The sequence below is a fragment of the Leptinotarsa decemlineata genome, unplaced genomic scaffold, assembly GCF_025532065.1.
Source record: "Leptinotarsa decemlineata unplaced genomic scaffold, Ldec_3_MD MMD2_tig00026282_RagTag_RagTag, whole genome shotgun sequence".
In the NCBI taxonomy this organism is placed as follows: domain Eukaryota; kingdom Metazoa; phylum Arthropoda; class Insecta; order Coleoptera; family Chrysomelidae; genus Leptinotarsa; species Leptinotarsa decemlineata.
Window position 1 is genome coordinate 21,226,118 of NW_027412668.1, and position 19,757 is coordinate 21,245,874.

A 19,757-nucleotide genomic window follows, 5' to 3' on the forward strand; every position below is an offset into this window, starting at 1 on the left:
AAAATCGTAGAATCGATAATTTGCTAAATTCATCATTCGATAGAACATTTTCTATGGAAATTAGAAGAAACCTTATTTGAAATATGTTATAGATAGATAGATAGATATATTTATTCAACTACGTTACATAATTTTTCTAGCAGGTCATATAAATAACAGTCTGATTCTAACACTAGGTTGTGAACATCTACACATAGTCATGAGTAAATAAACACTTAGATATTGAAAACAAAATGTAAACCAATATAGCACAAATAAACCATTTCACAAAAGGCTAATGATATCGTAAATCTACAACAACTTCAAAAGCAAGATTAACAACTAACAGTCCCTTCTTAAATGTTATTAGTTGTTGTTCCCTGCCGCTCGAGAAGCAGCGCGAGTCATGCTACCGATGTCGATGGAACTTCGGCGAAAATATACGATGTTCGATTACGATATTTAAGCGCTGGCGGCGAGCGTATCGAGACAGTCAACTGGACGTTACAGTGCGGTACGCGAAATGATCTAGTAAGGCGATATACTTATATGAGAATAAACTTATACAATAATTTATCATATAAGTTTGGAAATGTCCGTATACGACGAAAGTGCAGTAACGTCAGTTACAAATAAAAGTGGTAAAAAACATAGAAAGTTTTATTTCTCTTTTCTTCATTTAATTATTCAGTGTAGTCAATTATAGGTGAACCCATGGGGGAAAACGTAGCATTATTATATAATATTCTTCTACACTGTAAAAACATCTAGATTTGAAATACTGTTTCATTTTGATTTTGAAGTGAATAAAATGAGGACTTCTCAAGTTTGACGAAATTTTATTATATAGATTTAAGTTCAAAGAATTCATTTTTGAAGTTGTCAGGCGCAGTTTGGGTATTTTCAATATGTCGCCAGATCTAATGTTATACTCATGGTTGGTTATTTTTATGAATCTCCAATAGACAAATTATATATATGAAGATGGCAAAGGCATGATATTATATTTCATAAACAACGGTTGGTCGAATGCTGGAACATTTGCAATGATTCTCAATGCTTTTTTTTGTAATCGGAAATCATGTATTGCAGAACTGGAATCACCCCATAAAATAATGCCATAAGAAACTCTTCTATGAATCAGAGAATAGTAAATGTTGAGTAGAACATCTTCATTACAAATCTGTTTCATCTGCCTCAGAAGGAATATATGGGACAATGTCTTTTTACATAGATTCTCGTTATGACTGGACCAATTTAATCTAGTTGGATTCCCAAAAGATTTACGGAACTTCCAGTTCGTATATTAGTCTGACTGGAGACGATAATGGTTTGAGTTTTCATTCTATTTAGTTTGAAATTATTGTTATTGTACCATATTTCAGTTTTATCTTCAATTTGGTTAATAGTGGTACGGAAACTATCAATATTTTTTTGTAATGAGAAATAGATTGCAGCATCCCCATATTATGACACCATATCATGAGGGTATATGTAAAAGAAAAGGTCATCAATAAATATAATAAATAAAAGTGGTCCCAAGACGGACTCCTGTGGGACACCATGTTGATTTTCCTGAATTTCCGAATTGCCGTTCTTTGAAGATACACATTGTTTCCTACCGGTCAAATATGAAATAATTAAAGAAAGTGCGGGACCTCTTATCCCATAAAATTCAATTTTTTTCGGGGAGTTGGTCATGAGAGGCACAATTGAAAGGTTTTATGAGGTCAAATAAAATTTAAAAAAAAATTATGATCACAGCGACAACTTGATAGACAGCGTTAACTGTTGATTTACCTGTACGAAAACCAAATTGGTGTTTATGAAATAGGCACTTAAACAGTTTTTTAAAATTATTTCGAAAACTTTGCCATGGATACAGATTATAGAGATGGGTCTGTAATTTTGGGGGGTCTATATTATCACCTTTTTTAAAAATAGGCACCACTTTAGATAATTTGAAGGCAGTGGGAAATACACCTTGACAGAAACATTCGTTTCTGTCAAGGTATTTGTTACAATTTTTCAAATTTCGTTCATTAAGTATCTATGATACTGTTGTAAAGGAAATAACGCCGGCGCCGGCCGCTACTGGTAGCCATATTACAAATGGTGACGTAGCTAAGAGCGCGTGAATGTACGATGATTCCTCGCCACTCTAGAAGCAGCGAGAATAATGCTACCGATTTCAACGGAATTTCGGCAAAATTATCTAGCGCATTCGATTACGATATATAAATGCTAGGCGATAGACATTCAAATAATAGTTGAAGTTTTAGTTGAAGTGTTTGTTGTATTCAAAGTGAAATAAAGTTAACTTTGATTATTCAGTGTAGTCAATTAATGGTCAACCCACGTGTAAAAACGTAACGATACTGCCACTCAAATTCCTACACATTTCCATGTAATGATAATTGCACTCACCAAAGTTGGTTTACCCTCCGAATGCTGTATCATTAGAAACTGCAGTTTATAAGTCAATGATAAGTCAAACTTGAATGGAGTCATTGTTTTAGAGTCGTATTTATAACCAAGAACAATTTTTTTTAGTTTAACTGGACGAACATCTTCTGAAAATCTGAAAAATTTAAAATATACTAAAAATATGCAATTTGTGCATTTAACGAAATTTATCAAAAATACTACTTATCAAGATTTGAATTTCTTAGCTTTGAGAATTCGCACATACTGGAAAAATTTCACATTCGGTGGTTTACCCACCCACTCTGCAATGTCCATAACATTAGGAATTGTAGCTGAAAGTGCTAAAAATCGAATCCTCTGGTGCCCTCCACTATTACCTACTAACAGAGAATTTTCTATCGTTTTCATTCTACTCACCTGCAATATAAAAATCAGATTAATATTTAACAAATACTTTATAATACAAAAATGATAGACAGAAGTAATGTAAAATAGTATAAGTAAGAAACTTTCAAAACATGTTTTATATATAGAATAAAAAATTCACAATAAAAAATTAAAATCTCAATAAAATTGTCATTTTTCTTTGATGATATACAGGGTGTAACATAAATACGTTAAAATATTCAAGTGACGCATTCCTGAGACAATTTTAAGAAAAAAAGTCTATACGAACTTGTGTCCGAAAATGCTTCGTTTCGGAGATACGGGGTGTTGGAATTGAATTTTTTTTTCGCTTTTTGAAAATAACTCTTGCAAAAAATAATTTATTTGCACAAAATTTGGTACTCCGGTTTTTTTTTTTTGACGTGGGAAATCACAATTTCGTATTAATTTTCATGTAACATCTAAAGGGCGCCGCGTACGCTGTCATCATTTATTTCAAATTACCCTAACTTTTTTGACAGTGAACTTTTGGTACTTTTCATGAAAAAACCTAATTCCCACACCTTTTCCACCTAAAAAAGGTACACCTCCCCAACAACGCTTGAGGTGATCGTTTTCGAGATATTTACAATTTTCTATATCGATGCATATTACTTTAATTTGATTTCAATATTTTTTGTCACTCTCCGCTTGCAAATTAAGTTAATTAAATTGAGTATGTTTGTTTGTTTATAAAAATAGAAGTTCGCTGTCACATTTTTAACTATTAATTGACAAATTCACAGTTCGGAGTTTATAAAGTGATTTTTTGGTACCATGCCCGACTTTACGAATGGTAAAATGGCTGATATGGTTTTTGCATACGGCTTGGCTGACGGATATTCAAGCAAGGCCAGACGTATCTATCAGGAAAGGTATCCCCAACGCGTGACTCCTTGTGCAGCGAATCTTTTCCGGCGTTTTTCCGAATCTGGAAGCTTTGAAACAAATTCTGCAGTAGGACGGCCACGGACTACAAGAACTGTAGAATTGGAGGACGCGGTTCTCGAAGAAATTTGTGAACAGAGACAAGTAGAAGAAAAATTAGTCAAACTTTAAATGTGAGTCACATGACAGTTTACAGAATTTTAAAGGAACAGCAATTATATCATATTCAGCGTGTCCAGGCACTTACGCTACGTGATTTCCAACCACGTATCAAATTTGCTCAATGGCTTCAAAGAAAAGTCGAACAACATCCGCAAATTTTATCGAAAATCCTCATCACAGATGAGGCTAATTTTTCAAGAAATGGTATCATGAACTTCCATAACAATCACATCTGGGCGGAAGATAACCCACATGCGATAACGCAAACTCATTTCCAAGACAGATTCTCTTTTAATGTATGGGTAGGCATAATTGGGTCCTATTTTCTCCCCTTACGTTTGAATGGAGATGCTTTCCTACATTTTTTGGAACACGAGCTTTCCCAACTTACGGAAGATGTTCCCATTTGTCTCCGAAATCTCTCTTGGTTCATGCACGATGGAGCTCCTGCTCATTTTAGTATGATAGCAAGAAATTTTTCAGACGTAGCATATCCCCAACGATGGAAAGGAAGAGGAGGCACTGAGCATTGGCCCCCGAGGTCACCGGACCTCAATCCCGTCGATTTTTTTCTTTCGGGGAAACCTAAAGTCACTAGTTTATGCTAGCCCCATTGAAAACGAGGAAATGTTAAGGGATCGCATCATAGCTTGCTGCGAAACGATAAGAAAGACTCTGGGCATTTTTCAACGGGTGCGGAATTCTTTGATGAGGAGAGCAGAAGCTTGTATTACTGTTGGGGGTCGTCACTTTGAACAGTTGTTGTAATAGTTGTTTCGTTCAATTTTTATATGCTTATTTTCCTAATAAATAACTTAGTACTTCTCCGAATTGTTTTTTTTACAAACTCCGAAATGTAACACTTTCTAATTGAATAACTAAACCTGACAAATTTTTTTTATTTGGATTGAATAAGCAGTTCGCTAATTCTCAGTTTAGAAGAAGTCTGTACGGGTATACTGCGCATAAAGTTTGATGAAAATAACTAAAATTGCAAAAAACTTATGACAAAAACCTACCATGTTTTGAAAAATTTCAACAATCTGTATATAAGTCTGCGCACAGTCAAAATCGGATACTAATAAATATTGTGCATGCCGCCCGACGGCAGCTTAAATAAGTAAACAATATTATGAATAACGATGGTGGACCAATACCTACTAGTATACTATATAGCTTGTTAAAATAATATTAATTATTAGATTCAATTGACTATTACATAAGGACACATTGTAAAGTTAATTTGGGGCTAGTAGATAAGGCAATATTGTGAAATTATTTTAAGACACTTAAGACGCAGGTACCTAGAAGAGGTATCTATGATATAAATAAGGATAACATTGTAAGTAGATTTAGTTAAATCTTCCTCTTGAAGATAATCACTTGGTGATCGAAACACGTGTCGAGGTGTTAAAATAACAGTTTGATGTTGGAAAAAACTCCAGTAATATTCATAGTAATATACATTTTTGGAATCAATACCATTCAACTTTGGTCAACTATTTAGAAATGTCTACCAATAAAACGTGTTAAAAAGTTTCAATATATTATATAACTCTAGTGAAACTATTGAAGTATTCAATTTAAAAGTTTCACCAGAATGTCGAATTTATATTCAAAATGAAAAACCACCATACAAAGAGTGTGGCGACTAAAAAAGAAAGTAGGATCATGCCCGAGGAAGTTATTGCATACTGAAACACGTGTTTCAGTTTTGTAAACTGTTCAGTAGAAATCTCACAATGAAGTGTTACTTGAATAAACAATTTTTGTATGAGTAATTTTTCACCAAAATGTTTTTTTTACTTTTTACATGGTTGTCATTTTCAGGCAAAAAACAAAAGTTCAACATTGATACACCTTCTACTGAATTAATTTTTATAATATATGTTATACATTACATTATATAAGCATAATATAACATATTATAAGCTAAATTTGATTATTATGCTAATCTATCATATTCGTTCCATTCACAAAACATCGTGAAATGACAATTATTTCAAAGTGCTATCATTATACTCGCATTTCCACTATGATAGATATATTACAGTGGTTGAGCATGCAGGAGAGGCTCTATTTTACAGCAATGGTTTTGATATTCAATTCAAAATGTTGTATGGACACTTGCCGCCTTATTTTGATAATCTCAAAGTATGGAAATATATCATCCTCTCCAGGAGAGGATGGTTTTGAAGAAGAACTGGAAATAATTTTACCTATTCTCATAAAATTGAATAGAGCTAGTCTGGCGTGGAACTATATACCACCCAGTTGGTTGGCAGCAAGGATGGTATATATACCTAAAGTGGGTCGGAAAGACCCACAATCGGTACGACCAATTAGTAGTGTCCGACCGAAAGTTCGGTTTCGGTCGAGTTTCGGCAAAAAAACGAGTTTCAGTTAAGTTTCGGTTTCGGCGCCAAACCTGCCGAAACTACGACCGAAACCGAAACTGCATTCGGGAGTTCCCGCGCTGTGATCGGTCATGTTCGGCGCGTTGAATTTCATACAAGCGACGAAGACATTTTGCCGCGTCAACGTGCCTAACCATGTCGTGATTCGTGACTTACTTTGTGATTTACTTTGTTTATTACAGAAATATCAAGTACCTATTGTGATATTAGGTAACAACTTAAATAAGTAATTTTATGTTTAATATTTTTGAAAAACCATCAATAATATTGAAAATATTCAAAAGAAGGATCTACACCTACTCAAATAAACACCTTACCTATTTTAAGTATTTTTACAGTGCAATTAATATTTTTTCTTAAATAAGTGTTTGTTATGTTGATTATCAATAAGTAAAAATGCCGAAGACTCCATAACGTTGTGATTTAAAGATAAAACAATAAAGACTGACTGATTATAATAACGTTTTCTTTATTTTTCCCCCAAAACATAATCCTTGTAAGGAAGATTCGGTTTCGGCCGAAACTGGGACCATTGCCGAAATTCGTTTTCGGTTTCGGTCGTAAAAACCAGTTTTGGTCGGACACTACCAATCAGCCTTACATCCTTCCTGTTTAAAGGACCTGAGAGGATACTGGACGAAAACATAAGGACGGTGGCATATAATATGAATCCCCCCTGAACAACCAACAGTATGCTTAGCAAACCGGTAAATCGACATATTTAGCATTAAACAATCTTGTAGAGAAAACTTCCTAGTCCCTTGGCATTGACCTAGATAAAAAACTCACCTGGAACGCTCACTTGGAGAAAGTTTTACATCAAGCCAGAGTGTCCCTACGAACATGTCGAAGGATTTGTAGTAAAACTTGGGGATTAGGTCCCAAAAAAATCCATTGGATTTATGTGATGATTATCAGACCAATGATCACTTATGATGCAATTGCCTGGTGACCGAAGGCTTCACAGAAAACGGCCCAGGCGAAGCTCTCTGGCTTACAGAGACAGGCTTGTCTGGCCATCAGTACCACACCGTCATGCTGATCCTTCTAGATATATCTCCTCTCCACATTTTTCTGGAGAGAGAGGCTAGATGAACTGCATCTAGACTGGTGCACATTGCCAATTGCACAAATCAATTTAATGCAGAGTGCAACAGACTGTTGGTTGACACTGGAAGTCACAACATTCTGGAAATGACCTCTGACTTTATGCCTCCAACTGTCAACTACGAACTGCCTAAGTACTGTTCTCGAGTAGAGAGGACTGGATCCTCCGGGAGAACAAAATATTAAGAGCAGATAGTTGATGAGTCACAGATGGATCAAAAACACCTTCCAGTTCTGGTGCAGGTGTTTTCAGTCGCAGACCCAGGACAGAGATATGAACCTGCCTAGGAACCTATGCGACTGTATTTGAAGCGAAATTTTACGCTATTGAAATGTGTGTGGTGAGATTGGAAGAATTCGACCTCATACACAAGTCAATAAAAATATTCTAGGACAGTGAAGCTGGGGTGGAAGCTTTTGGCTCCTACCGAGCAAAGTCTAAATTGGTAGCAAATTGCCAAAAACGACTCTCCTCGATAGGAATACTCAACAGATTGTCACTGGTCATACCACTGTCTGGCTGCTGACTCCCTTGCAAAGGAGGGTGCTGCAAGCAGCTTCATAGGATCAGATCCTGTCATTGGCATCGCTTAAGGCTTTGCCAAACAAAGGGTAAACACCTGGATGGCAAGAAAATTTATGGACTTCTGGCAGAATCTTCCAGGATTGGCTCACTCCAAGGCGTTTATTCACCCTTCGAAGCTTGATACTAAACAGTTGTTGAACAACAGTAGGGATGAACTACGATGTCTAACACGCCTTCTTACAGGTCACTGTCATTTGAATAATCATATGCAGAGACTCAGACTGTAGGAAGACAGTGTATGTCGCCTCTATTTGGAAAATGATGAAACAGCAGAGCACATACTTTGTGACTGCCCCGCTGGGAACCGAATCAGGTCTTCAGAGTTCCGCAGAGGCGTACTCTCACCACCTGACATGAAAGACCACTCACCATACAAACTAATCGGCTTCGTTATAAAGCTGGTTTTATTTCGTCAAGTGTGAATAAATGTGAGCCGCAATAAACCCTTGCGGGGTTTATTGCGACCCACTAACTTTGGACCTAACCTAACTTAGAGAAATACACAATTATACTTCTAGAAGAGTAAGTGATGTATAAATTCAGCTACGGTTTATCTAGTTCAATGTCATCATATATGTTTAAAGGTTTTACTGAATATAATTGCCATATTATAAAAATATTCTGAATCTGTGAGGCAATTAAAAAAAATAGTATGTTGAAACTCATAAACTCCAATATAGGTGAAACTATGAATGTGTACATAACTATTTACTCATTATAATCTTTTTTTTGCTATAGGCATATTATTATCTTTATTCCACTGTACTAAATATTACATCACTGTTCACATCTGTTGCTAGTCTATATTAATTATTTTTGAAAAGCATTTATCAAATATCAATCACTGATTATATAACATAGGGGGTTACCACTAGATTTGGTTCACCCAATATATAAGTTGATATAACTAAATTCCTTACTATAACTTCTAATGTTGATCCTCTATTCTCTTCATTCAACAAATGCACTTCATCTATCAGGAATAATTTGATTACTTCAACAAGTTTTTCATTATCTCTCCATCTTCTAGTGAGGCTGTCCCATTTTTCAGGTGTTGACAGAATCAAATTGTAACTAGCAAGATCGTGAAAGTCAATCGCATCCGAGTCTCCAGTAACCGAAATCGTTTTTAAAACCAAATCGTGAGAATTTTTTTTGCCAGTCAACCAAACGTTCTTGGCACAAAGATTTTATAGGAGATACTGAAACAAACATTAAAGGAAGTAGTCATCACTGTATAATTTTCATCAACCATTACTTTTATGAACAACTTATGGTAGTTTCCTGATATTTCAAAAGCGTGTTGAATAATAATACTATAGAAATATTGTTTAAGAAATTGAAAGATTGAATTCATGGAATGAATAATTCAGAAAGAAAAAGCAAAATAATCTACAAACAAATAGAAAAGAAATAAAAAGAAGAGAAAACAAAGAATACAATTATAGTGTCATTGATTTTCGAGTTTGAATGCCGTGGATTTTTGGAATTTCTTCCTGACATTTCGCTGGCGCGAGTGGCTAGCTTCTTCAGAGGTTTAACCATCATGACTTGCTGTCCGATGACTACTTTTTAGGCTTCGTAAAGCGTATTTATGCTTCGTCAGGTAATCAGTTGTATTTGTACCTGTATTCGTACCTGTATTTGTACCTGTATTTGTACCTGTACTCGTACCTGCACTTGAACCTGGAACATTAACAATCTTGCTGCCTGTTGTCCTGTTCATTATTCTAGAACTCCTTAAAATGGGGTTCCATGGGGGGTTGTGGAATTGGCCGCGGTGGTAGTGCGCCCGACTCACGATCGGAAGACCGTGGGTTCGATTCCTGCCTCGACCAGATATTTTTCTCGAGATAATTTATCTGATTGAAGCTGGGATGATTCTGCAAACGTGTTAGGAATCACACGTTAAAAGGTAAGACCTCGTTAGTCCTTAGCTCGCACAAGTTTCTCAACTTCTGAGAGTTGTCGATCGTATGGGGGCGACAGCTGATTAACGGAAAAACAGATTTTTTATTCGATTGAGGTTCACCGCTTCTTCTTTTCTGTTAAAATTCTCCGTGTGTTTGTGGATCTCTATTGCCTTCCGTACCAGTCGGCTATGGTATCCCTGGTCGGGGGCAATTAGTTCTGTGTTTTCAAACAAAATTATGTGGTCTCCTTCACTAAGTGCGTGTACTGCCACAGCTGACTTGTCCGTTTGGCCTAGTCTGCAGTTCATTTTATGCTCTTTTAGTCTTGTTCCCATGGATCGTTTGGTGGTTCCGATATATACCTTTCCACAAGTGCACGGTATGCGAAAGACCCCTGCTGCTGATAATAGGTCTCTTTTGTCTTTAGCCTTTAGTGTGTGTGGGAAACGCCCAACACCCGATTATAGAATTCACCATGGAGATTGAGCAAGACCAACGAATAGCTTTCCTAGATGTACTAGAAGAACGATGTGGTACCAGACTAACCCACAAAGTGTATCGAAAACCCACACACACAAATAGATACTTGAACGCACTATCGAACCACTATCCTAGCCAAAAGAAAGGAGTCATCTCAACTCTAACGGAACGGGCTCGGAGAATATGTGAACCAGAACATCTGTAGAGGGAACTGAAATACCTTGAAGTGACCTTGAGATCGAATGGATACAGTGCCTCCAAGATCAGAAAAGCCATGAATATTCTAGAATAACGAACAGGACAACAGGTAGCAAGATTGTTAATGTTCCAGGTCCAAGTGTAGGACGAGTACCTACAGGTACAAGTGCAAGTACAAATACAGGTATGAATACAGGTACAAATACAACTGATTACCTGACAAGGCATAAATAGGCTTTGCGAAGCCTAAAAAGTAGTCATCGGACAGCAAGTCATAATGGTTAAACCTCTGAAGAAGCTAGCCACTCGCGCCAGCGATACGTCAGGAAGAAATTCCAAAAATCCACGGCTTTCAAACTCGAAAAGCAATGACACTGAAAACCTTATCCTTGAAAGTCCAAATCATTTTGTCAATACAATTATAGTGCTCAAATAGGGTCAAATAGAGGCAGAGGGTCTTATTTAAAATTAGTTTAATTCTCCATGATTTCTCAACTAATATACGTGAGAGTGGTCTTTTATTTTTTTACTCTACCTACTCGTAGACAATGCTTTTGAAATAAAGTTTCAGGATATCCGTAAAATTCGCTCTAGAATTAGTAGCAGAATAGAAAGTCATAGCACTTTCAATTGTCAAAAGCAAAACATTAGAAAATACTGTTAACAATTTGTATAGAAATTTCGTCTGTGATAAATCTCAGGAAGGGCGACCAAAATCGGTTTTGATTTGATAAACATCGCTGCTTTGACCAAGATAATATAAAAAAGATCGGTATGTGATTTGTGTGAGATAGAAGTATTCCTTGATATATTCATTATATCTTGCATGAACATTTATGTGAGAAAAATATCTTCATCATCTGGAATAGATAATTTTCTGTTCCAGAGATTGCACACAATTTAATAGATGCTCGAAAAAGGGTTGTGTGAATTAGTTTAAAGAAATGCACAAAATTCCACTAGGAAACTGCAAAATCCTTATAAAGCATTATTCCAGGTGACAAAATGTGAATATATTCTATGAGAACCTAGGCTTCAATTGACGACTGGATTCACGATTGAAAAAAACAAAATCCGAGCTGGTCAAATGGAACCTGAAGTACCAATTATTTTGCGGCAGACATCATCAGTGCTATGTGCGTTGATTGCGAGGACAAAGGTATCTCAAAGTCTCAGCAACGACTGAATAGTAAGCTACGTATTCACTCGTATTTATAATTGCAGAGGGTGGTGGGGCCACACAGGTTCCTTTCGACTACAGCCTACCAGCCCGGATTTTGTTCTCTTTAATGGGCATATTCTCTTTATGATTAGCGGAACTGAACGTGAATTAGTAAAGATAAGTGAAGAATGAAATAAGCACCAATTTCCTTTGGAAGCATGTAAATAGATAGATAGATAGATATTCTTTATTAGTTCTTTGTAATAAAAAACCTTTTCAGGTGTAGAACATGTCAATTACAGTAAACATTACAGAAATAGTAAAAAAAATCATGAGGCAATATAATTAATATTGGTTAAGAATATAAATGACCACAGATGTATGAATAACAAGATTATCACAGTCAATATACTTAAAATGTAATATTGTTATATTAGATACAGAACACGAACATATACATCTATATGTAGGGTTCAAAAAAGACTAAACTACATCACAATGCAGAATGATACGTGAAATATTCAACGCGAACAACATCAGTTTAAATTATCATTGAAGAATTCTTCCAGCGAATAATAAGCTTTGGAGAGAAGCAAAGTGTTCAATTTATTCTTCATGATCACAGAAGACAGAGTTCGGAGAGATTCAGGTACCTTGTTATAAATATTCATGATTGAAAAAGGTATATTTTTTTGAAGATAGGTTGAATGTGTCTTTATATTCAAAAGGTTATTTTTGTTTCGTGTGTTGTGGGTGTGGTTCCTATCATGAGTCGCAAAAAGAGATATATTTTCTTTGACGAATACCACAGATTCATAAATATAGAGACCTGTTAGTGTTAATATTTTTTATCTAAGAATATTTTTTTAGTTTTGTCTCTGAGAAAGGTTGAATATTTTTCTGAGACACCGTTTTTGCAATACGAATATTTTTTGTGTATGTGCAGACATTCCCCAGAATATAATGCCATATCTGATGTGACTCTGAATATAACCATTATATGCTAATATCGCAGCGTCAGTGGATATATTTTGTGTAATTATATTCAGGGCATAGCAGTACCTTGACATTTCTGTTGCCACTTTATCTATGTGGCATTATAAACAAGCATTATAAACAAATACTGAAAGCACATCTGTTGGAAAATTATATCATTATACACTAACAGAATAATTTTTTAATTATTAGGTCTGTTCTTCTTTTCCTATTACCTTATTTAACTTCTAGTATCTTTATTTCATTGTGTTGGCGGTTTACTATTCAACTTTTTATTATCTTTATGAAAATAAAGTATCATTATTATCAAATGGTACCAGCTCTTCAATAGCGTTATCTCAAATCAAATGGACTGTATAGCAAAGCGTCATACAAAAATTATAAAACTTGGAAGTGAATCGGAGTTTATTAGAAAGCGAATGCACTTGGAATTCATAGGCACAAACACCTACCTCAATTTCCTATTTCCATAATTACTTGATCTAGAATAAAAACTGAAATAGTGGAGAAACAAACATATACGTACGAACCGTTTATGAAGTATATTAACAAGAAAATTATCGCTTTTTATCAGCTTTACTATACATATTGCCACCATTCCTTTAGACTTTAGAGGATCAAAGAGCAGTTAACACTAAATGATTTTGAACGATTTGTTTGCCAAAAATCTTTGATTAAATTAGGAACATTGCACCATTCTTCATTATAACCTTATATTCCTGATTTACTGTCTAATCTTTTTTTTGTTCCCTGATGCCAAACAAAAATGTGTGAGCAGCGACTTTCGTCAAAACCATGTTCTGAAATATCAACTTCGGAGTGGAAAAACTATATCAAGAATTGATGCTGTCAAAAAAATTTAACTTTTTGTAAAACTTGAAAGGTGATTCTTGTATATTTACAATCTCAGAAGTTGAAAGTGAAGCAGTATACTCATATTTAAAATAACAATAAAATTCAAAATGAAAACTCAATTAATGTAGTACAGTAATAGAAAACTTAGCTCATGATATCAAGCATTTCTTTATTCAGAATAAGACTTTCACAGAAATAGAAATGAATCATGAAAATCATATCATACTGGAAGTAACTGTGTTGTGAAATTTGTTGCCTGTGATATACCTAAATATTATTTTTGTTTGTTTAATTTTTTTGCTTACTGTAAACGATTTTAAAAAGTTTTTCTCCATCGTTCTGGTTTTCAAACTGGATGAGCAACTTCACAATGGCTAATTCAAAAATGGCAGTTTTTCCAGATCCAGTGGGAGATGAAATAACTAAAGATTGGTCTGAAAAAAATACATGTTAAACTCAAATCCTAATAAGATTTCAATAGCTACCAGAATGTAACACATCATTGAAAACTTTGGATTGAACAATGTTGAAACATGGGTACTCCGAAAAAATTATTCTGAATGGCAGTGGGACCTCTTGGATACTTCGAAAACTATTTCTCGTTTCATCCATTATAAACAGATTTCTATCTGAAACAAACTTTTTGAATAGACCAAATTCTGTTAGAACACGAATTTGTTAGAAGGCACGTTTTTAAAAGTTCTAAAAAATGCACATTCAGCTAATGTTCACAAAAAAAGAAATATATATACTATACCAGCAGGATCATTCCGCAAATTTTGAAACTTAGCCAGAAGCAGTTAATTGGCAGCTAGAGCTACATAGAATTTTTGATGGAATTGGCCAATACTTGATGAAAATCCATAACTTACGTATTCAAAACACTCACAATTAAGTGTTTTTTGAATACGTTACATAGGATTTGTATATGTTTATTATATGTTGCCTTCTACACTTATAGCTTTTCAGCGCAGAATTCAGTTCATGTTGTAAATTTCTGTTTTTATGTATGTATTCATGATGGAAATCACGAATTTTCACAATAGCGTTATTGATTTTCACCAAGTAACAGGTCAGTGTACTCAAAATCATAAATGAATGTGGATAATTTTACATTTTGTGCAGTATGATGACCACTTTTTCAACTACTTGAGAGATGTTCGGCTCTCAAGTTTTGAGAAAACAGTGCAGTCTTATGGGCTCATTCCCCTCATCTTTTTCATAACACCCATTCCGACAATCATGTTTTCGGTACCAGTTTGTACAGGTTCCTTGCTGGATGAATAACATATTCTTCTGGATACACTTTATTGTGAGATTTTCCCTGGAGAGATTACAAACCGCAACCAACACTTGTTTTGCTATACAATAGCTTCCTCAAGCATCCTGACTGACTGCGGTTTGTGAACTATCCAGTGGAAATCTTACAAAGTGTAAGTTGAATACATAAACTGTTTGCCTTCTGTGATTGAGTACCTTATATTCACATAAAGTATGTCTCTGTCCCATTGTTGCATTGCCTGCAGCTCAGATCACCGTTTTGTAGTCCTATTTTGTTCAGGTATCCTATCAATGAACAGTGTGAGTAGTCCTGTAATTTCTAAAACCGATCCTTGCTTTGTCGAAGCTGTTCTTCATTTGTCTTCTCTCATGGTCCCTTTATAAAGGTTTTTCTGGGCATGTTCCTAGGTATGTTTTTCCAATACTCTGGTTCTTATAGATCCGCTTTACAATATGTTTCTGTACCACACCTAAGTAATCCCACCGCTGGTTCAGTGCCTATATATAAGGTTGATCATGTGTCTGGCACACTCATCAGTTTTTTCTTTGTCTGCGATGTCTGAGTGTCCTGGCTCCCAGTATATAGTCTATCTATTCCTGTCTACCGGTTTCTTCATTTCTTCATAAATGCATTGCTGGACTCACCTGCCCTTAAAGGACAAGCCTAAGTAAAAAAAGTTAATGGCATCTCCCATTAAGAAGATGCCATCTATGAGATCAACAGAAAACTCAAATAACGGGTTGAACGATTGATGTCAAAATGTTTTGTTCCTTCTCTCAGCTTAGTTCAGCATACAGTTGCAAATTTTTATAGCACAGAATATACAATGGTTATCGGTTGACAGGACATGTAACCTATTAGAATTGTAACTGAAATCAGGAAAAAACCAGGAATAAATTGGTTTCGAATCAGAACTTGAAACTCAACAAATACCAAGGAGTAAGGATCCAGGTCGATACTATATCATTTTGGTAATCAATGATTTGAAATGTCTTATTGCCCAAATATTTGAACATATTATTGGCAATTTCTTTTGAAGTAGAATGTGTATATGGAACATTGACAGAAGAATATTAACCCGAACTAAACAGCAATAAATACATATAAGTAATACAGATACAAAGCTAAAAAATTAATAATAACTGCTATGGTGGTTTTCAAGAGCAAACACTATATGGGTGAAACCGAACACAGTTTGTAGTGTTCAAAGCAAAGTGCGTTCAGATATTGTGGTGAAATTATCTCATAATGAAATTATCTATACTTTTGGATTTTCCAATTTAAAATATTTTAATGTAATAGCCTCCGAAGTTTTTCAATAAATATATATGGATTTCAAATAGTTATGAATTTGAGTAGGAATAATAGTAGTGAAATTTTCATCGCGAAACAATTTCTATAATTCATGTGTAAAATGATGACAAATAATCCAAGTTAATATATAACTGTATTTGAAAGTCATCATAAACTACAAAATATTACTCACCAAAAGTTCATTGAAATAACAAATCTTAGGGCCTGGTATTCAGATAAACTAAGTACTTTCAACATGTGAAAAAATGAATATTATAAAACACTCATTTGTTGATGATAAGAGTTGTGACTAAATCAAATCAAAGCACTCTTCATTTAAAGGTTTTGTTTTTTTTTTCATATGAAAAGGCATATGTATGGGGCGTAGGGAACTGTTTTTAATATGAAAATGATTATCACTAAGAAAGTGAATAAAATACAAATGTTTCAAAAACATTTTCGAATCCTGAAAATTGTTCAAAACAATAATACAACAGAAGTAGTTTGAAATCCCGGTTCAATTAGGTTAGCTAGTTAATTTGCAGTGCTGCCAACCAAATACCGGTGTTTAATTATAACGCTGTCTGATTATAACAAAACTTCAGGATAAAAGTCTTGCTGATCAACTCGAAAACAGTAAATTAGATTAAAAATTTCTTTCGCCGCTATGTTCTACCTTATGTATTTGTCAATTTTCTACAAAGTCATAAAAATAATTCGTCTTCCAGAAAAAAATTATCTCCATCATAGCAAAAGAGTTAATTTTTCTAATTTATTTAGATCATAGATATTATAATATATAAGTGGCATATATATATATATATATATATATATATATATATATATATATATATATATATATATATATATATATATATATATATATATATATTACAGTATTATGAAAATAAATATATTGAAATTAAATTCAATACAATATTCAGGAAAAAACAATTCACTTGAAATTTTTTCAAGTGAGGAAAATAGTGGGTGGAAAAATGAGGAGAAAGCAATAACTCTTTTACTGGCACTGCAAGAAAAAGCCGACAAAATTCTGCAAAATATTTCACTGAATCAGCAGAAGGATTATGAAGCAGTCGTATCAGATTTGGAGATCAGGTATGGTAGTGAGCACTTTCAACAAGTCTACCAAGCTCAACTGAAGGTAAGAACTCAAAGTCCAACCGAGAGTCTGCAGGAGTTTGGGCCTTCTATGTATTACGTATGTTCTGTGACTCCGTGATTTATCCGATTCACAGAAGAGTTCAAATATTTCAACCTATTTGCGGCATTTGTGGTAGCAATTTCCTCTGCAAAAATTTTGCGAAATTAGGATAAGCAAGACTGCGCCTGTAGTGTATTTTTTTAGTGTTCATAAGATAATCAATAACGCTAGTCTTTGAGGAAAATCATTCACATACACGGTCAAATCGAATTCAAATTTTAGATTATTTTTGAATTTGAATATTTTGGATAAAAAAGTTTGGACGAATTTCTTTCACTGCCTGAAATTTCTGGGATCTCTGCAAATATTTGAGAAAACAAACAATTCATGCCTCTTTCACATACTTTCTTTTCACTAAGTGGTATCTATGTACCGTCATCCAGGAGCGGATCTAAGAATTTAATGAAAGGGCGCACTCGAGATTTTTGCTATAAATAAATGAAAATTAGGCTATTTAGTCAACATGAGGAGGGTTGAAACTAAAACCAATTACTGTACTTAGCGTAAGATATTCTGTTTATTTCATGTAAGAAATAGAGAACACCAATAATTTCACGAATTGTGTGTCTTACAAACACATATCACCAACTGAACTGAATTATTGAGATTTCAATGTTTTTATCACAAGAAAACCACACAAACTAAACCGACTAAACTAAATTATTGTGATTTTAATGAGTATGTCATGAAGAAGGACTCGAACTACACTCACACTACAATGTAAACTGAACTCTTCTGTTCTTTGATTCAACGAACTGATCTATGACATAATCCGTTGCTAAATCAATGTCCTGGTGAACATGTAGAAGGACAAGCCCGGTAAGTTTGTCGAACAAACTGGATTGTACTAGATCTAAATGTAGAACACAGAAAAGTAGATGAAAATTCCGATGTTATACACAGAATTTATGACCGATTGCCCTCATTTATTAACATTATGACAACTTTCTTGAAGTAAAAAAAGTACAAGTTTAGTGCAAGAATTATCTATTAGTCAATTCAATCTGACAGTATTCTCTTCTTACATTATTAACAAATCAGAATTTAAATTTGGAAATATCAAAAAATTATCAGTATGTTCTTTTTACACCCCCGTTCATCCGTTACAATAATTGCGAAACAATGTCAAATAGGAAAAGAGATGTAAATAGATGAATGTACAACACAAAGATGTAGTTCCAGGGAGCCTAGTTGCCACTCTGGTGGTTTACTTGGCTAGAAGAACCCCATGCAGAACAGAAGAAGAATTTTCTTTCTTGTGTCAGTTGTAAATTGTCACTGGTCACCATTCAGAAATCACTGAATCGAAAAGAAGAAGAAGAAGAAGACTATTCAGAAATCTGTTAAACGCGGGATAGTTATTATGTGTTTTTGTTTTAATAATTACAGTAAGAATAAGATTTTTGTATGACTAAAACGCAGTTAATATGAAGACAGATAAGAAGACACTCAAAGTAATCTCCCAAGATCAGGTATTCTAAGTATTTTCATTTTATATTCATATTATATTCATAATAAAAATGATTGCTATTTTCAGGAAATACCTAAAAATAGTCGAAGGACCCTCAGAGACTTACAAAAAGATGCAAGTGGCAAAGAAAATTTGGTAGGACGATCCCACACAATCAAAGATTCTAAAATATATTGGTATGTACAATGCTTGTTTTACATTGAAGCTTGTTTAAATGGTATGTGTTTACAGTGATTTGGGTCCATCTGAAGCTAAAAAGAAAAGTATTCAAATGCTTCATAAGAGTGTGCAAGTAGGAGAATGTACAATTACTACTGAAGATTTGACTTCAGATGAACCTAGTGCTGACTATTGGAAACGTCTTGCAGAAACAAGGGGAAATGCTTTAGATGAAAGTTTACACGAAAATGAGAAGTTGAAGGAAAACTTGGAAGCCCTACAGGAAGAAAATAGAATCTGCAAAGAAATGCTGGATGAATCTAGACATTTAGTGGAAGTTTTAAAGGTAGAAGTAATGAAAACAATTTCAAAGAATGATTCTCTTTAAAAAAATATGAATATGTCATGATTGAAAGAAAATGTTTTGCTTTACTAAAATTACTTGAGCTTTTATTCATTTTTATGTTCCAGGAAATTATTAATGAACAAGATGAAGAAGAAGATTCAGAGAGTGTAGATACAAAAACCAAAGATTCTGACTGAACTGACTATTCCTTTTTGGAACATTTTTCAAATACCTTCGAAGCCCAAACTGCATCACGGAAAATATAAATTATGAATTTGGAGACTTTTTTAATGCTTTGTTCATACATACTAGTGTGTAGTTTTGAAAATAAAATTGATGAACTTTATGATTTCTTTTCAATTTCTACAATTGGAATGTTTCATTC

At 34.3% G+C, this 19,757-nt stretch overlaps 2 protein-coding genes across 2 annotated transcripts in view; one reads left to right on the top strand and one right to left on the bottom strand.

Moving 5' to 3' along the window:
- LOC111505179 (uncharacterized) overlaps nucleotides 1–16,815 on the bottom strand; it is a 52,897-nt gene extending 36,082 nt beyond the window's left edge. The window contains 7 exon segments of the mRNA XM_074180030.1: nucleotides 2,407–2,560; nucleotides 2,672–2,823; nucleotides 8,913–9,125; nucleotides 9,127–9,194; nucleotides 13,902–14,030; nucleotides 14,082–14,221; nucleotides 16,365–16,815. Of these exon segments, the coding sequence (XP_074036131.1) occupies nucleotides 2,407–2,560; nucleotides 2,672–2,823; nucleotides 8,913–9,125; nucleotides 9,127–9,194; nucleotides 13,902–14,030; nucleotides 14,082–14,208 (843 nt within the window). The 5' untranslated portion in view covers nucleotides 14,209–14,221; nucleotides 16,365–16,815.
- Nucleotides 16,816–18,710: 1,895 nt separating this feature from the next.
- On the top strand, nucleotides 18,711–19,718 carry geminin (geminin DNA replication inhibitor). Its single transcript, XM_023159956.2, has 4 exons — nucleotides 18,711–18,868; nucleotides 18,934–19,043; nucleotides 19,099–19,372; nucleotides 19,498–19,718. Exons 1-4 carry the CDS (start codon nucleotides 18,824–18,826, stop codon nucleotides 19,567–19,569), a joined length of 501 nt encoding a protein of 166 aa, XP_023015724.2. The 5' UTR covers nucleotides 18,711–18,823; the 3' UTR covers nucleotides 19,570–19,718.
- Nucleotides 19,719–19,757: the final 39 nt, after the last annotated feature.

What these genes read in the sequence shown, in the direction of transcription:
- geminin (XM_023159956.2), top strand. Translation starts at nt 18,824, where the DNA reads ATGAAGACAGATAAGAAGACACTCAAAGTAATCTCCCAAGATCAG. An exon ending in AAAGATTCTAAAATATATTG is followed by an intron (nt 19,044 to 19,098) that starts GTATGTACAATG and finishes ATGTGTTTACAG; the next exon opens with TGATTTGGGTCCATCTGAAG. An exon ending in ATTTAGTGGAAGTTTTAAAG is followed by an intron (nt 19,373 to 19,497) that starts GTAGAAGTAATG and finishes TTTATGTTCCAG; the next exon opens with GAAATTATTAATGAACAAGA.